General features: G+C 48.2%; 4 protein-coding genes across 4 annotated transcripts; 2 read left to right on the top strand and 2 right to left on the bottom strand.

Annotated features, from left to right (window-relative positions):
* Nucleotides 1–3501: 3501 nt before the first annotated feature.
* Nucleotides 3502–3900, top strand: HO133_007448 (uncharacterized protein; the record flags this gene model as incomplete). Its single annotated transcript, XM_037298339.1, has 2 exons — nucleotides 3502–3573; nucleotides 3625–3900. The coding sequence occupies 2 exons, from the start codon at nucleotides 3502–3504 to the stop codon at nucleotides 3898–3900; spliced, it is 348 nt and encodes a 115-aa protein (XP_037156974.1).
* A 1172-nt stretch (nucleotides 3901–5072) lies between these two features.
* Nucleotides 5073–7373, bottom strand: HO133_007447 (uncharacterized protein; the record flags this gene model as incomplete). The annotated part of the gene is made up of 3 exons (XM_037298338.1): nucleotides 5073–7015; nucleotides 7074–7219; nucleotides 7276–7373. 3 exons carry the CDS (start codon nucleotides 7371–7373, stop codon nucleotides 5073–5075), a joined length of 2187 nt encoding a protein of 728 aa, XP_037156973.1.
* An 898-nt stretch (nucleotides 7374–8271) lies between these two features.
* Nucleotides 8272–11615, bottom strand: HO133_007446 (uncharacterized protein; the record flags this gene model as incomplete). Its single annotated transcript, XM_037298337.1, has 4 exons — nucleotides 8272–8628; nucleotides 8675–9558; nucleotides 9610–11391; nucleotides 11453–11615. The coding sequence occupies 4 exons, from the start codon at nucleotides 11613–11615 to the stop codon at nucleotides 8272–8274; spliced, it is 3186 nt and encodes a 1061-aa protein (XP_037156972.1).
* A 301-nt stretch (nucleotides 11616–11916) lies between these two features.
* On the top strand, nucleotides 11917–14248 carry HO133_007445 (uncharacterized protein; the record flags this gene model as incomplete). Its single annotated transcript, XM_037298336.1, has 4 exons — nucleotides 11917–12745; nucleotides 12797–13623; nucleotides 13779–14178; nucleotides 14232–14248. The coding sequence occupies 4 exons, from the start codon at nucleotides 11917–11919 to the stop codon at nucleotides 14246–14248; spliced, it is 2073 nt and encodes a 690-aa protein (XP_037156971.1).
* Between the last annotated feature and the right edge of the window lie 329 nt (nucleotides 14249–14577).

Genomic DNA, 14577 nt, shown 5'->3' with positions numbered 1-14577 from the left:
GATCCTAGCATACAAAATCATGATGATGATGATTGCACCACTTTGAATCCTCTAACCCATGCAAGATTGGAGTGTTCGAGACTACTGCATCATTTCTGAGACTCTAGCTTTAGATGCAGGTCTCGTGTCGGCATTGATAGCAAGCGTCTACATGTCTCGACTATGCAGCAAAAAGATTTGCATAAATATTTTACCACGTAGTCACTTGTCTCAAAGCCAACATTTGACAGAGCAGACTAGAAGAAGCCATCCATCTCAGCAACAGACCCCGAAAGTTTCATGGGCCTGAGTTTGGTCTTGAGGTCTTGATTGTAGGGATGATAAAAATCCTTCAAATCCCATCAGAAGCCACCATCCACGATACATTGTGAATGCACTCCTCTTTGCTCAATACCGAGTGCAAAGTCTGACAACTAAGTCAACTGCTCATCGCAGAGCTCGAAAATAGACACGAAGCCTTGGTCAAATGTATAAATTCAGCCGTCTGCTTCCAGTACCCCTCCTATTTCTGATGTGCCATAAACGAAGTGACTCGGTAAAAGGCGTGGCATGCATTTCTGCATTTACTGCTTTTGCGTCCTCCGCGATTCACAGCATGTTGTGGATGATGACCATGCTGGACGGTTGGACGTGACGGCCCATATCCTTTTTTGTTGCAGCGTGGCTACCGGTCTCTGTGCTGTGACGAACGAGAGCCGCAAGAGGCTTGACGTGAGAAGAAGAACACAACCACGAGTCCCACTCAAAGTCTGAGCAGCCTTTGTCGATGCCCCTGGGTGGAGGAGTATGCCTGCCACATTCTTATCGACGTGCCATAATCTCAGCGCCGCAAAGCTGCAACTTCGTCTTTCGAATTTGGTTTTCTTGCAATATATGTGGGGTGTGTCGGGTCCTCCGAAAGCACAGGTGGTGGACCATCTCTGAATTTGTTGCTTGTGGCTGATTTGCCGACCCGAGAGACCACCTCGAATCGTACTGTTCGGGATACGAGGATGTCGTTTGGGCTTGGTCTAAAATAACCCATCGGTGAGAATGAATGAATGAGGAGCCTGAAGGGTCTGGAAAGACTGCGGGAATGGCTAATATTGGGGCCAGTGTTATTCACCTTGCTCGTTCATTGTTCTATTATCTGTGTTTGAATGAAGAAAAAAGCTTGGAACTATCTACCGGGTGAATCACTGAACGTCAGTACTGACCAAAGAAATCCACTCCAAGGACACGTGTTATAATTATCCATTGGGGAGAAGAGCATCCCGATTAAAGGTTCGGCTTCAGCAGTTCTAGACGTCTTCGAGTGGTCTAGTAGAGTGCCGAACATATAAGTTGACTGATGTGTTGAAAGCGGATCACGGCAGAGGAACACTCAAGGATGTAATCAAAAAGAGACGGAACATGCAGACCCGTGAAATAGATATGGACGATAGACTTGAGTATGATCGGTTTGACCGCGGGCATATTTCAAGAACGGTGTGCTAAGATACAGATACAAACAGCAGTTGAGCTGACGAAGATCATCGCAGCCTTCAGCGATCTATGATGAAGAGCGCGTAGAAAGAACTGGAGTGACGCTTGCGGTGGGCGAAGGGACCGGCTTGGGTTTGTGTAATGGCTAAGACCGTATACTTGCCGACCCCTCGGAACTAGGGTCTCTAGTAATCACCCTGATACCTCGAAGGTTGGGCGGTGGGAGCACCCGCACGCAAGCATTGCTGCTGGTGACTAGAAGGCTGGTCGCTCGACGGAGTAAGTACCCAAGTCATAAACGAGCCATGGATTGCCTCGGTGCTTCAACAGACGTCTTACCTAGCTTTTATGCTTACAAGGAGTGGCGGAGCAATCGACTGGGTTCCACAAGGTAAATCCAGTAGCAAATGCAGTATATTTACGCCCATCATCATTGGCCAATATCTACCTTACCACGAACCTGGAAGGATTTTTCACAAAAGACTTCTCGCCCAATTTGTTACTTATCCACATGGGTGGCCGCCACTCCAGAAGTAATGTAAACTCCGCCGAGACGGTTTTGTCAAGGTAGTAGTGGTATAAACAGGGATTGTTTACCATCTCCTAGAGGCTTTCTGTTCATGGATTCTGCCAGACTAACGACAACCCAGCTCGACATGACATTGGATAGAGACCAACGAGCATCATAGCATTCATGTAGTAATAAATGAGCGTTTTGGGAAGCGGATGTGGTTGTAGGGCGGGATAGGACATTTGAAAGAGGATCTTGAACTTGGTCGATGAAACGAATCTCCCCTCAGCCGCAGGACCTATCTGAGCTCCACATGTATCATATACTGGAAATGTTTATGATGAGGACTCAAGACTTGTTCCTGTCCAGGTATTGTGCACATAAATAAGTGTGCAGCATTTTTGCTCGGTGGAGGTTGCTATGTCCCAGTAGCGAGCCCCTGAACGTCGACTAGAAAGTGAAGCAGAAATTGAACGCAGCTGCCTGTTGTCGAGGTTAGGATCAGCCTATTCCACGGTGCGCCATGGAGCTATTGATTGATTGGGCCTTGTGGATGTTTGGGGCCTGTAAAGTAATTAGCGCAATGACAAACTAACCAGCCTGTACTGGAACATGGTGATCTTGTGGGTATTGCTTGGCAGTTCGGTCAGAAATACTCGATATTTATTATGCATTTTTCATTAAAAATTGAAACTAAGATTTAGATACAACTTGACACCACAGATAACAAAAACAAAAACAAAAACAAGGTCCTGCCCGGATTCGAACCGGGGTCGTTCGGAACTTCTTTCAATCAGAACCGAAAGTGATGACCGCTAATTGAATGTTAGTCATGAAGTAATGCACGAAGATTTTGGTCATCACTTGCCTACACTAAATCATAGTCAGTAAGAATGTAAGTAGAGAATAGTTCACTTATTCTTACCTACAGAACCGCTTCTAATTTTTGAAATTTCTTAATAACATATATACTATAAACTACAACAAGATAGAAGAAAAAGACTTGAGAACCCTGTCCTCGCTGTAGAGCATTCATAACTGCATAGAACATAATCTCATCTCACTTGCACTTATACTACCGTATAGTTGTCCAGCTTCTGTCTTAGATTTTTATTCTCTCGAGTTTTGGTCCAAGGTATGCTCTGAATGTATATAGATTTTCTTTCTATCCCTACTGAACTACATGCGCGAGAGATACCTCGACTGCTGGTGGTCGTGACAGCTAGAAATGTGCGTGCACCATTGGTGACGCTCGGAAACCTAATCTTGCCTACCTTCTAAAAATGAACCTTTTCGAGAAGAAGCGTTTCGATAGCCCAGCAGCTGTGGCGAACAATCTCATTAAAAGGGTTGCTAAGCGCATGTTTGACGACGTGCGTCATTTCGCACCAAGGCTTCGACCATTTTACGATAACTATCCAACAGTTGTCGTGAAAGATCCTTCGGCAGATAAGGAGCGATAGGTATCAGAGGCTGAGTACTTCAAGCGCTTCACATTGAACTGGTCCTAGTTTTCCTTAGCAAAGATGGTGGCCAGATTTACGCATTACAATCTGAGGGCTGACTTCAAGAAGCCTTTGAACGAATCGAACTTTCAAGTGATTCAAGTAGCCTTTCCCATTCGTGGATATTATGCTAATTAGGAAAAGTGCTTTGGCATGGAGGAACCCTCCGTACCCGAAATTGTTCTCCATGGACTTGTCTCTCCATATGCTCATGGAGAAGTCCTCAGTCACCCCGTCTTGCACCAAAACGAGACCCTCTTTGCTACACTGAACCAGGCCTTCCGAAAAACGCTTGTGCTGGCGGCCGATCAAGAATTGACCACTGCGATGAGAGAGAGCCGGCACGAGGACTGCACCCCAGAGGAGACGGATTATATTTGTCGAGAGCGCGAAAAGTACAAACTGCTGGCTAAACACTAAAATCAAAGGAATCTCTATTTGTAGACGACAAGACCTGAAATAACAGATCTCCCGATTTACTAGCTTAACCGTGTTGTCATTCTAACATCGATTCAATTCCTTCTTGATCTGAAATGACAGAATTTGCAGGCCACTACCCCAAATGCAAACATAACCCATCCCCTTTCAAAGCTTGCGCTTGAAGTAAAATGATAGATTCTGCTGGTTTCTAAGCCGATATTGTTCTTGTTTTTACGCAAATACAGCTTGTGTTTGTTTTTGTATGGTAGATTTCATAGGTTTCTAACCCTTTCATACCGCCCTTCTGAAGCAAATGAAGCTCCTGCTAAAATCGAAATCACTTCTTTAAAGGTAATCAGCCAATACCTCCTGACTATCTTCTTAATCTTGTCCCTTGAATAGTCCGACATCTATCAAGGCCTGAAAGGACCCATTCATGATACATCGTCAATGAGCCACGTACACGGTTGGAACCGTGACAAGCCAGCGAGAAGGACAAGGATCGATGCATATCTAAGGCGGATCACACGGGTCATTGGCGATACATGGTGCATGATGAAACAGCAGTGCGTGGGCGACATGTTGTTATGAACCTTCTCACATGCTCTCGGCGTGGGATCAGGCAAGAGAGGTATGAGGATCGAGACTTGGAGTATTAGCATTTGGGATAGGGTGCTGTTGATAAGGGTAGAGGACACCCCTTGCTGGCGAGGTAGTCAGTCTTCGTGAGTAGTTTAGAAGTTGAATAGAATGGCAGGTCTCAAAGTTCGAGAGAGACAATCGAAGTCCTCGGCCCATCAAGGGCGCGGAAGAATTCCAAGATGGTGGTGTGTAAGATTGATGGATTTTTAGTTGAAAGTCTGAGCTACTTTGGGCTTAGAGGAACCCACCGCAGTCCCAGGGCCACAACTTTGTGTTGCCTGGAACGATTAGTATCAGAAAGCAGGACACCAGAAAGATACTATCACTTCATCAATAGTGGCTTCTAGCTCGACGGAGATGACCCTCGGTAACTGCTCCAATTTTCGATGGAGCATGTTAATGCCTTTTGAAGACATTGCAGCAATGATCTAGGACGATAGACAAAGCCCGCTGTAGCAAGACCACAAGCAAACCTGGGTATATGTGACCATCGCTCATCCATCATCATACAATCGTCCACTCTGTTCGTACTACCTTCGCTGCTGCCCAGGCATAAACCCCTGCCCACCTTGTCCAAAACCGGCTGCATCACCGAAACCTCCGAATGGCATGCCTTCTTGATTGAATGGTGTCGGAAAGCCAGGTGGCGGAGCGCTCATGCCCATGAAGCCAGGAGGCGGCATTCCTCGATTGTTTGACGGCATGCCATATTGGAGTCTGTCATTAGGATTGCCGGGATTCAGACTTGGCGGAAATGCATTTTGACCGCGCGCAGGGGCTTGGAAACCAGGAGGTGGGATCATATTTTGGCGCTGAGATAGAAGATGCTGAGCATAACCGGGAGGCAGTTGCTCAAGCCCTGGAGGCCGCTGTAGGCCTGATGGGAACCCTGATTGCTGTGGAGCTCCTGCAGGAGACTGACGTTGATCGTAGATCCCGGGCGGGGGTCCCCTTCGCTCTACTCCAGAAGTGGGATTCAGCTTGTCCCGGGATTGCATCTCGTCTCCATTGAACCCTGAGGGGAAGCCATTAGAAGGTGTTTGCTGTGGTGGGTCGTGTGGCGATATCATCAGGTTGGAAAATGGTGATAGTCCTGGTGCTGTATCTTGAGCAGGTCGGCGCCCACCAATATTTGCTTGATTGATGTCTTGGCGGTTCTGTTGTGGCTGTTGCATGAGCCTGAGTAAAAATTCGCTGTCTCTAGTTGGTGGCATGGCATTCTCCTGCGAAGATCGTGCCCCGAGAAGACTGTAGAGATCATTACGCTCTCCTGCTCCTCTTGAATGAACAGGAGGCGATGCTGGCACATCTCGCTGACCCTGGACACGAGGGGGTGTGTCAGCATTGCCACCCTGTATTTGCTGCTGGTCAAGGAGTTTCAGAATCCGCTGGAATCCTTCCTTGTCCTCGTTAGACGAGTCTTTAGAAGGTGGGAACAGCGGAAGAGATGGCTGCTCTTTTGGTGGTTCTGGGTCGGCCTTGGGGGCGAAGAAGCCAGTGAACTTTGAGGGCTTCGACACCTTAGCGGCTGTATTCGCTACATTCGGCTTCACTCCATTCACTGCGGTACTGCTCAGGAGCTCTTCACCCTTTTTAGGCTTGTCCCATAACCCAAAGAACCCATCGAAGCTTGGATCAACAATCAGTGGTGTCTCGGCTTTGGCTTTCGCGACACCGGTACCAGCACTTGATACAGTCCGGTCATGGTTTGGCCGTTGCTCCGCTGGTAACAATGGTGTATCCTGCGCAGCACCGTTGCTCGCTTTCATTCGCTCTTTCCATCGCTCAAAGTCCTCTTGGGTCCGCTTCTGCTCCTTGATCTCCGGCTCCGGTTCGTCCATCCACTCAGGGTCCAACTCTACTTTCCCACCTCGATTCCAGTCACGCTCTGCCCCGCGAGCACCTCTCCTCTCCTTGTCCCTCCAATCCCGGGGCTTTGCATTTTCTGCATCTTCAGCGCCACCATCTTGGTTGCGACCTTCCTCTCGATTCCAAGAGGGCTCATTGCGCCCTCTTGCAGGTCCAGTACGCCGCAATGCATGGCCTCCGTCAACATCGGCTTCTGCATCTCGCCTATGGTTCTCAAATCCTCTCTGCCCTCTAAGCTCACGCCCACCCTCTCTATCCCGGTCATACTCCCGATCTCCATTCTTTTGATGCGTACGCTCGTGATCGTCATGGCCTGGATTTCTCTGTTGTCGGACATTGGACCAGAGATCGCTGTCATCCTTGACACTTCGTCGGTTCTGGGTTGCGCCCGATTTCGAGTCACGTTTCTCTCCGTCTCTTTCCACACTCTGTCCATCTTTGGGATATCTGTCTCTGAATGTTGTGCGATCATCCTTGACAGCAGGATCGTCGTGTTTGGCAAAGCTTGACCGTTGTGGGGTGTTTGATATTTTGCTGTTGCTCCTTGCACCGGAGGCAGAAGCAAAAGCTGTTTTGGGAGGTCCAAGGACAATATCTTCGGGAACTGTGATATCATCAAATCAACCTGACTGTACTGGAAAAGTTGTAGAAGCCATACGCACCATTTGTTGATCTGGCTCTTGCCTCAAACAAAGGTCTGCGATTTGTAGGGCCATCCTTGAAGAAACCGTCGTCATTAGTCCCTTTGTTGACCGATTTCCGCTGGTTCTGATTTTGATTCTGGACTTGGCGCGGTTCAGGAATAGGCCTAGGGCACCGGTGAGTCCGCGATTCCAATTTCGCTGTCGCCGCAAGTGCGCTTACCCCATCCATTCCTCCACTGGGGGCAAACCCGAGGGTTTGCGTACCAACGGAGATTCGCGAAGTTTCAGCAGCTCTTCAAGAGCATATGACCGTGACATCGTAGATCTCCTGAAGTATGTGAGTCTTGGTAGGATCTCATCGGCTGCAAACTGGTACAGGGTCGGGTGGGGTTTTAGGGAGGGCCGGTCTGTAACTTAAGTGAATTAGTAAAGTGAGGGGGGGTACTCGCTGCGTCAGAAGCACATAACAGTCAGTACAAATTTAGGCGCGAATCTCAGAGCACCTGCGTACTTATTTTGGTTGAAGGTTCCACAAGGGAAGCTGACAAGGAGATGGGCGTTTGGTGTGTTATTGAGTGGTGCGTGGGGTCAAGAATTGGGCCTTGCGAAACATTGAGGGGCAGGTGGTACTAGACTTTGAGGATATCTAGAATAAATATTTAGAAACCTGACTCAAGGGAGATGGTGTGTTGGGAAGCATTATGGAAAGATGTGTTGGTGGTCATGTGCAAGATACTCGTGAGCTTTGTTGATCGTGAAGGCAGGTGAAGTCTCATAGGGCTGAGTCTTCATTCGCCTCGTTCACTATGGCAAAGAAATTTGACAATTGCGATTTGCAAATCATCATCATTATAGAATTATTAAGGGCTCTTTGTTATTCGTAGACTATCTAGGGTAGACATGAGTGTTCCATTAGTCCAGTCATCAACACGTGCCTGATCACTTGTCTCGTAGGCCCTCGATGCCAAACCTTTCAGTCTTTCACCCGTCATATCGTTGATAGCGTGCGAAGCAAGGCGCGAGAAAATCCAGCTCATTAGACCACAACGAGTGATAAGCGTCGAGCTCCCCTTGACGCACGTGCAGCGAAACAGCAGGTCTAATATTTTCTGGAAGCAAGGCTCTGGCAGCGATGGCGATGCAGAGAACGACAGCAACCGCTCAAATATGTGGCACTTTCGGTATATTTCCATATCCTACCGGCTTGTTAGCTCATTCATCTCATGGTACAGTTTATAAGGCTTACAGCGGACGTGCGAAGCCCGTCAATGAGCCCATCAAGCAACCACTCGGCTTCTTTGTGGTGGTCGTCATCGTCCGTTGGAGGATTCATCAGAACTTTGTCCACCCAGTATGACGGCAGCTTTGTCACGTCCCATTCGGGACCTCTGTTCAAAAAATTGTTGACCTTTGCATACATGAGATGCAAGGGGTCACCAAGCACTAGAAAGAGGTCTGCTGCGAGGACTCCGGCATAATACGCAAGAGAACCGTGAGCAATAACCTTCTCTGCCGTTTCGACGATTTCTCCAACAAGCATATACGTCTGTTGCCACTCACTATATTCCGATACCTGGAGATACGTTAGCGGCGATTGCAGAGTACGTAAATCAACCGACCTTGAGCTTCATCATGAAGGCACGAATACCTATCAGAGCTTGCTTTCGAATCTCCACGTGTTTCGAGCAGAGGCAGAGAATCAATCCTTTAACGTGTCCTTCGCTGATGGCATCCTGGACGTCGTGGCGAGTCCACTGATGCAAACCGGGGTGATCTTCGTGCTCTTCCGGTGGTCCTGGCGGCAAAGTTGACCCAGGTGAATTTGGATGCCGATTCAGAGGGGGACTTGCAGGTCTTGACATGTGTTCTGCCTCGCTAATGGTATTTGCAGCGACTACTCCTGATAAGTCTCCAAGCTCGGGTCGTTCATCTAAGACCTTCTCGAAAATCGCACGGCAGGTACTGTCTTGGACTTCAGCTTTAAGCTGATCGCGAATTTGTGAGAGAAGTCTGGTAGTCTCGCAACGGAGGGGTAGGTTTTGGACATGGCCATTTCCTGAATTCATCACTTCGATAAAGCGAACCACCCATCTCGACACATACTTGACTGTCGGTGCATCTGTGCTTTTCACCAGGAAGTGCCATTGTTCCATGATAGTGATCAATAACAGATCAACCTGGCAATCTCTTGGGTTGATATCAAGCTCCCCAGCGGCGATAAGATCGGCGAGTGTGTCATAGTAGTGGACAGGCTTTCTCACGACATGTAAAATGCAGTGGTCAAGGAATTCGAACATTCGGCCGGATGCTTTCCAATCCTCGAAATCTTGTAGGCTGAGTACCAGACTATCCAGAGATGTCATAGAAGCATCCGAGCGTAGTATCTGACTTCCCCTGATAACAGTCTTCAACAGAGTCCTGACTTGCTCAGATCTGGTGTCAAATCGTAGCTGATTGTGATAGAGTCTGAGCAGCATTGTGAATGGGGACAGCCTCATGAATTCTGCCATGAAGACTTAGCAAACGGGGCAGTGACAATTCTATCGTTACATACCTGGTTTGTGCCACCAATGCATGTTGGGCGAGCGATGAGCGATCTCTAGTAAATGTCCAAGTTCGAGCAGGCGCATGCCGCTTTCCTTGTGGCTTTCGTCTGCTGACTCCACGCCCATCAAGGCGGTCGATAGTGTGGCGGATATATCGAATTTCTCTTCTAGTGCCACCAGGGGTAGGACCTTGTAGTACGAAGCGATTAGACGTGTAGTGCTTTCTCGCAGGATCGTGCTTTCCTTGGTACAATTCCGAACCTGAGTAATGACATGTTTCAATTCGGGAACACGTCCACAAAAGTCATCGCGTAGCTCTGACACAATTTGGCACCAGGCCAAACGGTTCTTTGGGTCGTTCGTGGAATGCTGAACGTCCTCGCATATTCGAAGCACTATCGCAAACTTCTCGAATGCTGCATTCAGGATTTGTATTGTCAAGAACTTCACCAAGCTCACACTTTGATTGAGACATCGAGTCATCACTTTCTGAGTACATGGGTTTGGCATGATACTCCCCATAATATTGCTGTACAAGGGGGGAACAGTGTCATTGGTACTCAGGGGTGTGAGAGACTCTGGTAAGGGGATTCTAATTACGGCAAGTAAGAACGAAGAGTAGCCAATCCATGTCATTGTCAATTTTGGGTCGAAAGAAAAGGATTTGCCGCTTGAGAAGTAGCCAGGGATCATATCAGGCATAAGTCGGAAGACGGCGAGCATCAGATCACATTGTGGCACACTCGCATAGGGCCTAAGAGATTGCAGAAACAGTCCAAGCCTTGAGTTTCTGATAGCACGTCGGTTCTCATCATCTACCCTGTCTGTGACATACGGCTTCGAAAGACCTCCAAGAGTCTTGTCAGCTGTAACAGCGTGGACACCAACGTTGCTTGCAGTCTGCTTCTCTACTAGGCCACAGCCAGGCGAAGTGCAAAGAAGGACCAAGAAGTCGTGGACGGATTTTTGGATATCTTGATGACCTTTGGGAAGACGATTACTCTCGTTGTAGCCGTAGAGTGTAGCAAGCCGGCCAAGCGTCCACTGATTGAAGATTCGGCCCTTTGCCGTCTGGGAGATTGCATCATCCATAGCAATATCCCGCCTGAGTACCTTTAGTATCTCAAGAATGATGGTAGATGAATCTTCCACGATGTCATCCAGTAGAGCATGTAGAACCTTCCCTTGGCCAATAATGTTCATCTTTGCGACGGGGCTTTGCAGTCCAAAATTAGCAAACAGATACCCAATTGCAGTCTCCCGGACCGATCTTTTTTTTGGGCCTCTGACGTTGTCGTCATGGATATCCTTCCGCATTCCCAAGAAGACATCCAGGCGCTTGAAGGTGATCTCTCGCTTGCGATACACTATTCTGGCTGCATGACCACCATCAAACGATACAACCTCGGTCAAGAGTTGCAGACATGGTGAAATGAGAAAATCTTTCGCTCTATGGGTGCCGAGACCTCTATCAAAGAGCTTGATTTGATCGTCATGTAGAAGGGTCGCGCACAAGCGATTGCCATGTTCTCGAAACTCAATTAAGCTGGAAATAGTTTTGAGGAGCAAGGCGAGCACAGCAACCACGGAGGCAAAGAGACTATCGACACTTGATTGAGCTGCAAAATGCCAAGTTTTTATGATATCTGCGAGATAGGCAGAAGCCTCTATTCCTTCTTGGGGAGCTTGAGACTGCAGGTAGTCGAGGAGCAGTGCACGCTTAGCAGATCGATCATCGCTTTCCACAGCATAGGCAATTGATGTCAGGAAAGATTTGAAAGACTGAATCTCTGCATCAAAATTAGGCCTTCCTTTCTTTCTTTCAGAAGCAATGTTCTAAATGATTCTTACTTTGCCTTACCGCTGGACCAACGTCCTGGTCGAAAGCCAACAAGACTTGCAAATCTCTAGGCGAAAGGATCTCATGCCTTTCCGTCGCGAGCGCCAAAATTTTCGTAGTCTTCTGTCTCTTTCGATGAGTACTGTCGTTAGGGTCTGCGGTACGTTTGGCCATGTTATAATTGAAACTTGTGACACGAGGAAGAATTGGCTCTCGTCTCTCAACTATACTCGATTTTTTTGGAGCGTAGCGGAAAGATACCGCCCACTACTTTTGGCAAATTGTCTCGGTAATTGTTGTGACGATAACATCCTTTAGCCTATCCTCACCTACCTACCCACCTACCGTACATTACTTTCATAGCTACTTTGAATCTTGCTCCTAACATGCGACTCGATTCCTCGGTGCAAACAAAGGGCACAGGTCCCATTAATCATTGACCATTGACCCTTTCCTTGGCACTTAGAAAAGCAAAATGGTCCGCTATGGGCCAACCAAGCTGCTTCCCCGCCTGCGAACCCTCCCGCCAGCATCCAGGACCCCAACGTTTGCCCTGACGCGGGGATTCAAACCTCAAAGACACTTCTCTCACGCCAGCTATCCAGTGACTGTCAACCGTGTCTGCAATAGGCGTCCCTGTATTGAGCCATTCCTCAAAAATCCGCGCCGACTGGCCTACTACAACCCGGTTCGCCCAGTCTCCACACATCCTCTACCTAAACGGCGCAGCCGTCTCTTCCGCTTCACTTATCGCTTATTTGCCTATGCCGGTGGCTTCGTCTTGATCACAGGCGGCTTGGTCGTAGCTTTCTTTCTTTACGATGCCTCAACATATCGCGAGGATCTGTCCTATACCGATATACCAGTCTCGGAAAACGCTCTGGAGCCAAGAAGAGGAGGACCTAAAAACCTACCGATAGCAGAGGTACTGGTGGATGATGATGACTGCCCCGAGAATTCAAAGCAGAAACACAAGCCAAAGTTGGTCCTCTTGGGTAGCGGTTGGGGCAGCGTAGCAATACTCAAGACGCTGAACCCCGAGGACTATCATGTCACTGTTGTGTCGCCCGTTAACTATTTCCTTTTCACCCCCATGTTACCATCGGCCACTGTTGGTACGCTAGAGTTGCGCTCGTTGGTGGAGCCCATTCGGCGCATTGTGAGCCGAGCAAAGGGGCATTTCCTAAAGGCCGAAGCAGTCGACGTGGAGCTGTCCGAGAAGCTTTTGGAAGTGGCACAGACCAATGCACAGGGCGAAGAATGCCACTTTTACCTTCCCTACGATAAATTGGTCCTTGGTGTTGGTAAGTGGATCTTCGTGGCAGTGCCTTGTTTGCAGAGCTGACATTATTCAGGCGCTACCACCAATCCTCATGGCGTCAAGGGTTTAGAGAATTGCCATTTCCTCAAAGACATCGAGGACGCGCGCTTAATTAGAAACAAAGTAATGCAAAACCTAGAGCAGGCTTGCATGCCTACAACTTCTGACGAAGAACGTCGACGGCTGCTGTCCTTTGTTGTCAGCGGTGGTGGGCCTACCGGGGTGGAGTTTGCGGCCGAGCTATTCGACATGCTGAATGAGGATCTGGGCCGGTCGTTTCCCAAGATCCTTAGGAACGAAATCTCGGTCCATGTCATACAGAGCAGGGGTCACATTCTAAATACATACGACGAAGCTTTATCAAAGTTCGCCGAAGCTAGATTTGCGCATGACCAGGTGGAGGTACTAACAAATTCTCGTGTCAAAGAAGTACAGAAGGACAAGATCCTTTTCAGCCAAAAGGATGAAAAGGGAGAGACTGTCACCAAAGAACTTCCAATGGGCTTCTGTCTCTGGTCCACCGGTGTTGCTCAGACTGAGCTTTGTAAAAGGATCGCAGACAAAATCGACGTTCAAACCAACAAACATGCCTTGGAAACAGACACACATTTGCGCCTTAATGGTGCTCCGCTTGGCTCTGTATACGCCATTGGAGATTGCTCCACAGTCCAAAACAATGTTGCAGATCATCTCGTCCACTTCCTGCGCTCGATGGCATGGGAAAAGGGCAAGGATCCCGAAAAGATGGAAATTACCTTTCCGGAATGGCGCGATGTTGCTCAACGAGTTAAGAAGCGCTTTCCACAAGCCGCAGATCATCTAAGGCGGCTTGATAAGCTCTTTGAACAATATGACAAAGACGTACGTATTCTCGGTGTGACTCCATCCTCATCAATTGCTGCAGACTAAGCCCGAACACCATTCTCTGATGCAAGAGCTCAAATACTGACCAAAGTTCTTTTACGAGCCAATTTTTCATGTTTGAGAATCAATACTAACTTCGACATGTCTTTTAGCAAAAGGGAACACTAGACTTCGGCGAGCTTCACGAACTACTGCTTCAGATTGATTCGAAAATCACTTCACTTCCAGCAACAGCGCAGCGCGCCCATCAGCAAGGCCAGTATCTGGGACGCAAGCTTAACAAATTGGCGCAGGCGGCGCCTGGAATGATGGTCAACGAAGTTGACTATGGCGATTTAGACGAAGCTGTCTACAAAGCGTTTGAGTATCATCATTTGGGTAGTCTGGCATATATCGGCAACTCGGCCGTTTTCGATTTCAATGGATTGAGTTTCAGTGGCGGCTTGATGGCAGTATACCTGTGGAGAAGCGTGTACTTTGCGCAGAGCGTGAGTCTCAGGACAAGGATGTTGTTGGCCATGGATTGGAGCAAGAGGGCTTTGTTCGGAAGAGGTAACGATAACTGTCCATTATGATGTTCATCGCAATGCTGACTGGGGTTATAGACATGATGAACTACTAGGTAGCGAGTTCAAATGCCTGCTTCATTAGCGGGTAGGAGACGAAGCACAAGCACATAGATTGCTAGCAGGCTTTGATAGTTACAGAGTACACCCCCTTTCAGGCTGAAACTTCTATTACTTGCTGCTTTGGTGATTGAGTTCCTTCATTGACACCTCTTTCTGGATGCTTTCTTTCCTTCTTCCTTTTGATCGGTTTGTAGTGTAGTACTGGGTCAGTGACTACGTTTGTGTCAATTTCTAGAACTGACTCAGTCAAGGACAGCTGGACAGCAATAAGCGTAAACAGTCAGGACAACCACTGCGCTAAGAATTCCTGTGTAGCATTGCC

This window comes from Letharia lupina, assembly GCF_014066315.1.
Source record: "Letharia lupina isolate WasteWater1 chromosome Unknown contig_3, whole genome shotgun sequence".
In the NCBI taxonomy this organism is placed as follows: domain Eukaryota; kingdom Fungi; phylum Ascomycota; class Lecanoromycetes; order Lecanorales; family Parmeliaceae; genus Letharia; species Letharia lupina.
The sequence above is the reverse complement of the archived record's forward strand: the minus strand, read 5'-3'. Positions and strand labels throughout refer to the sequence as shown.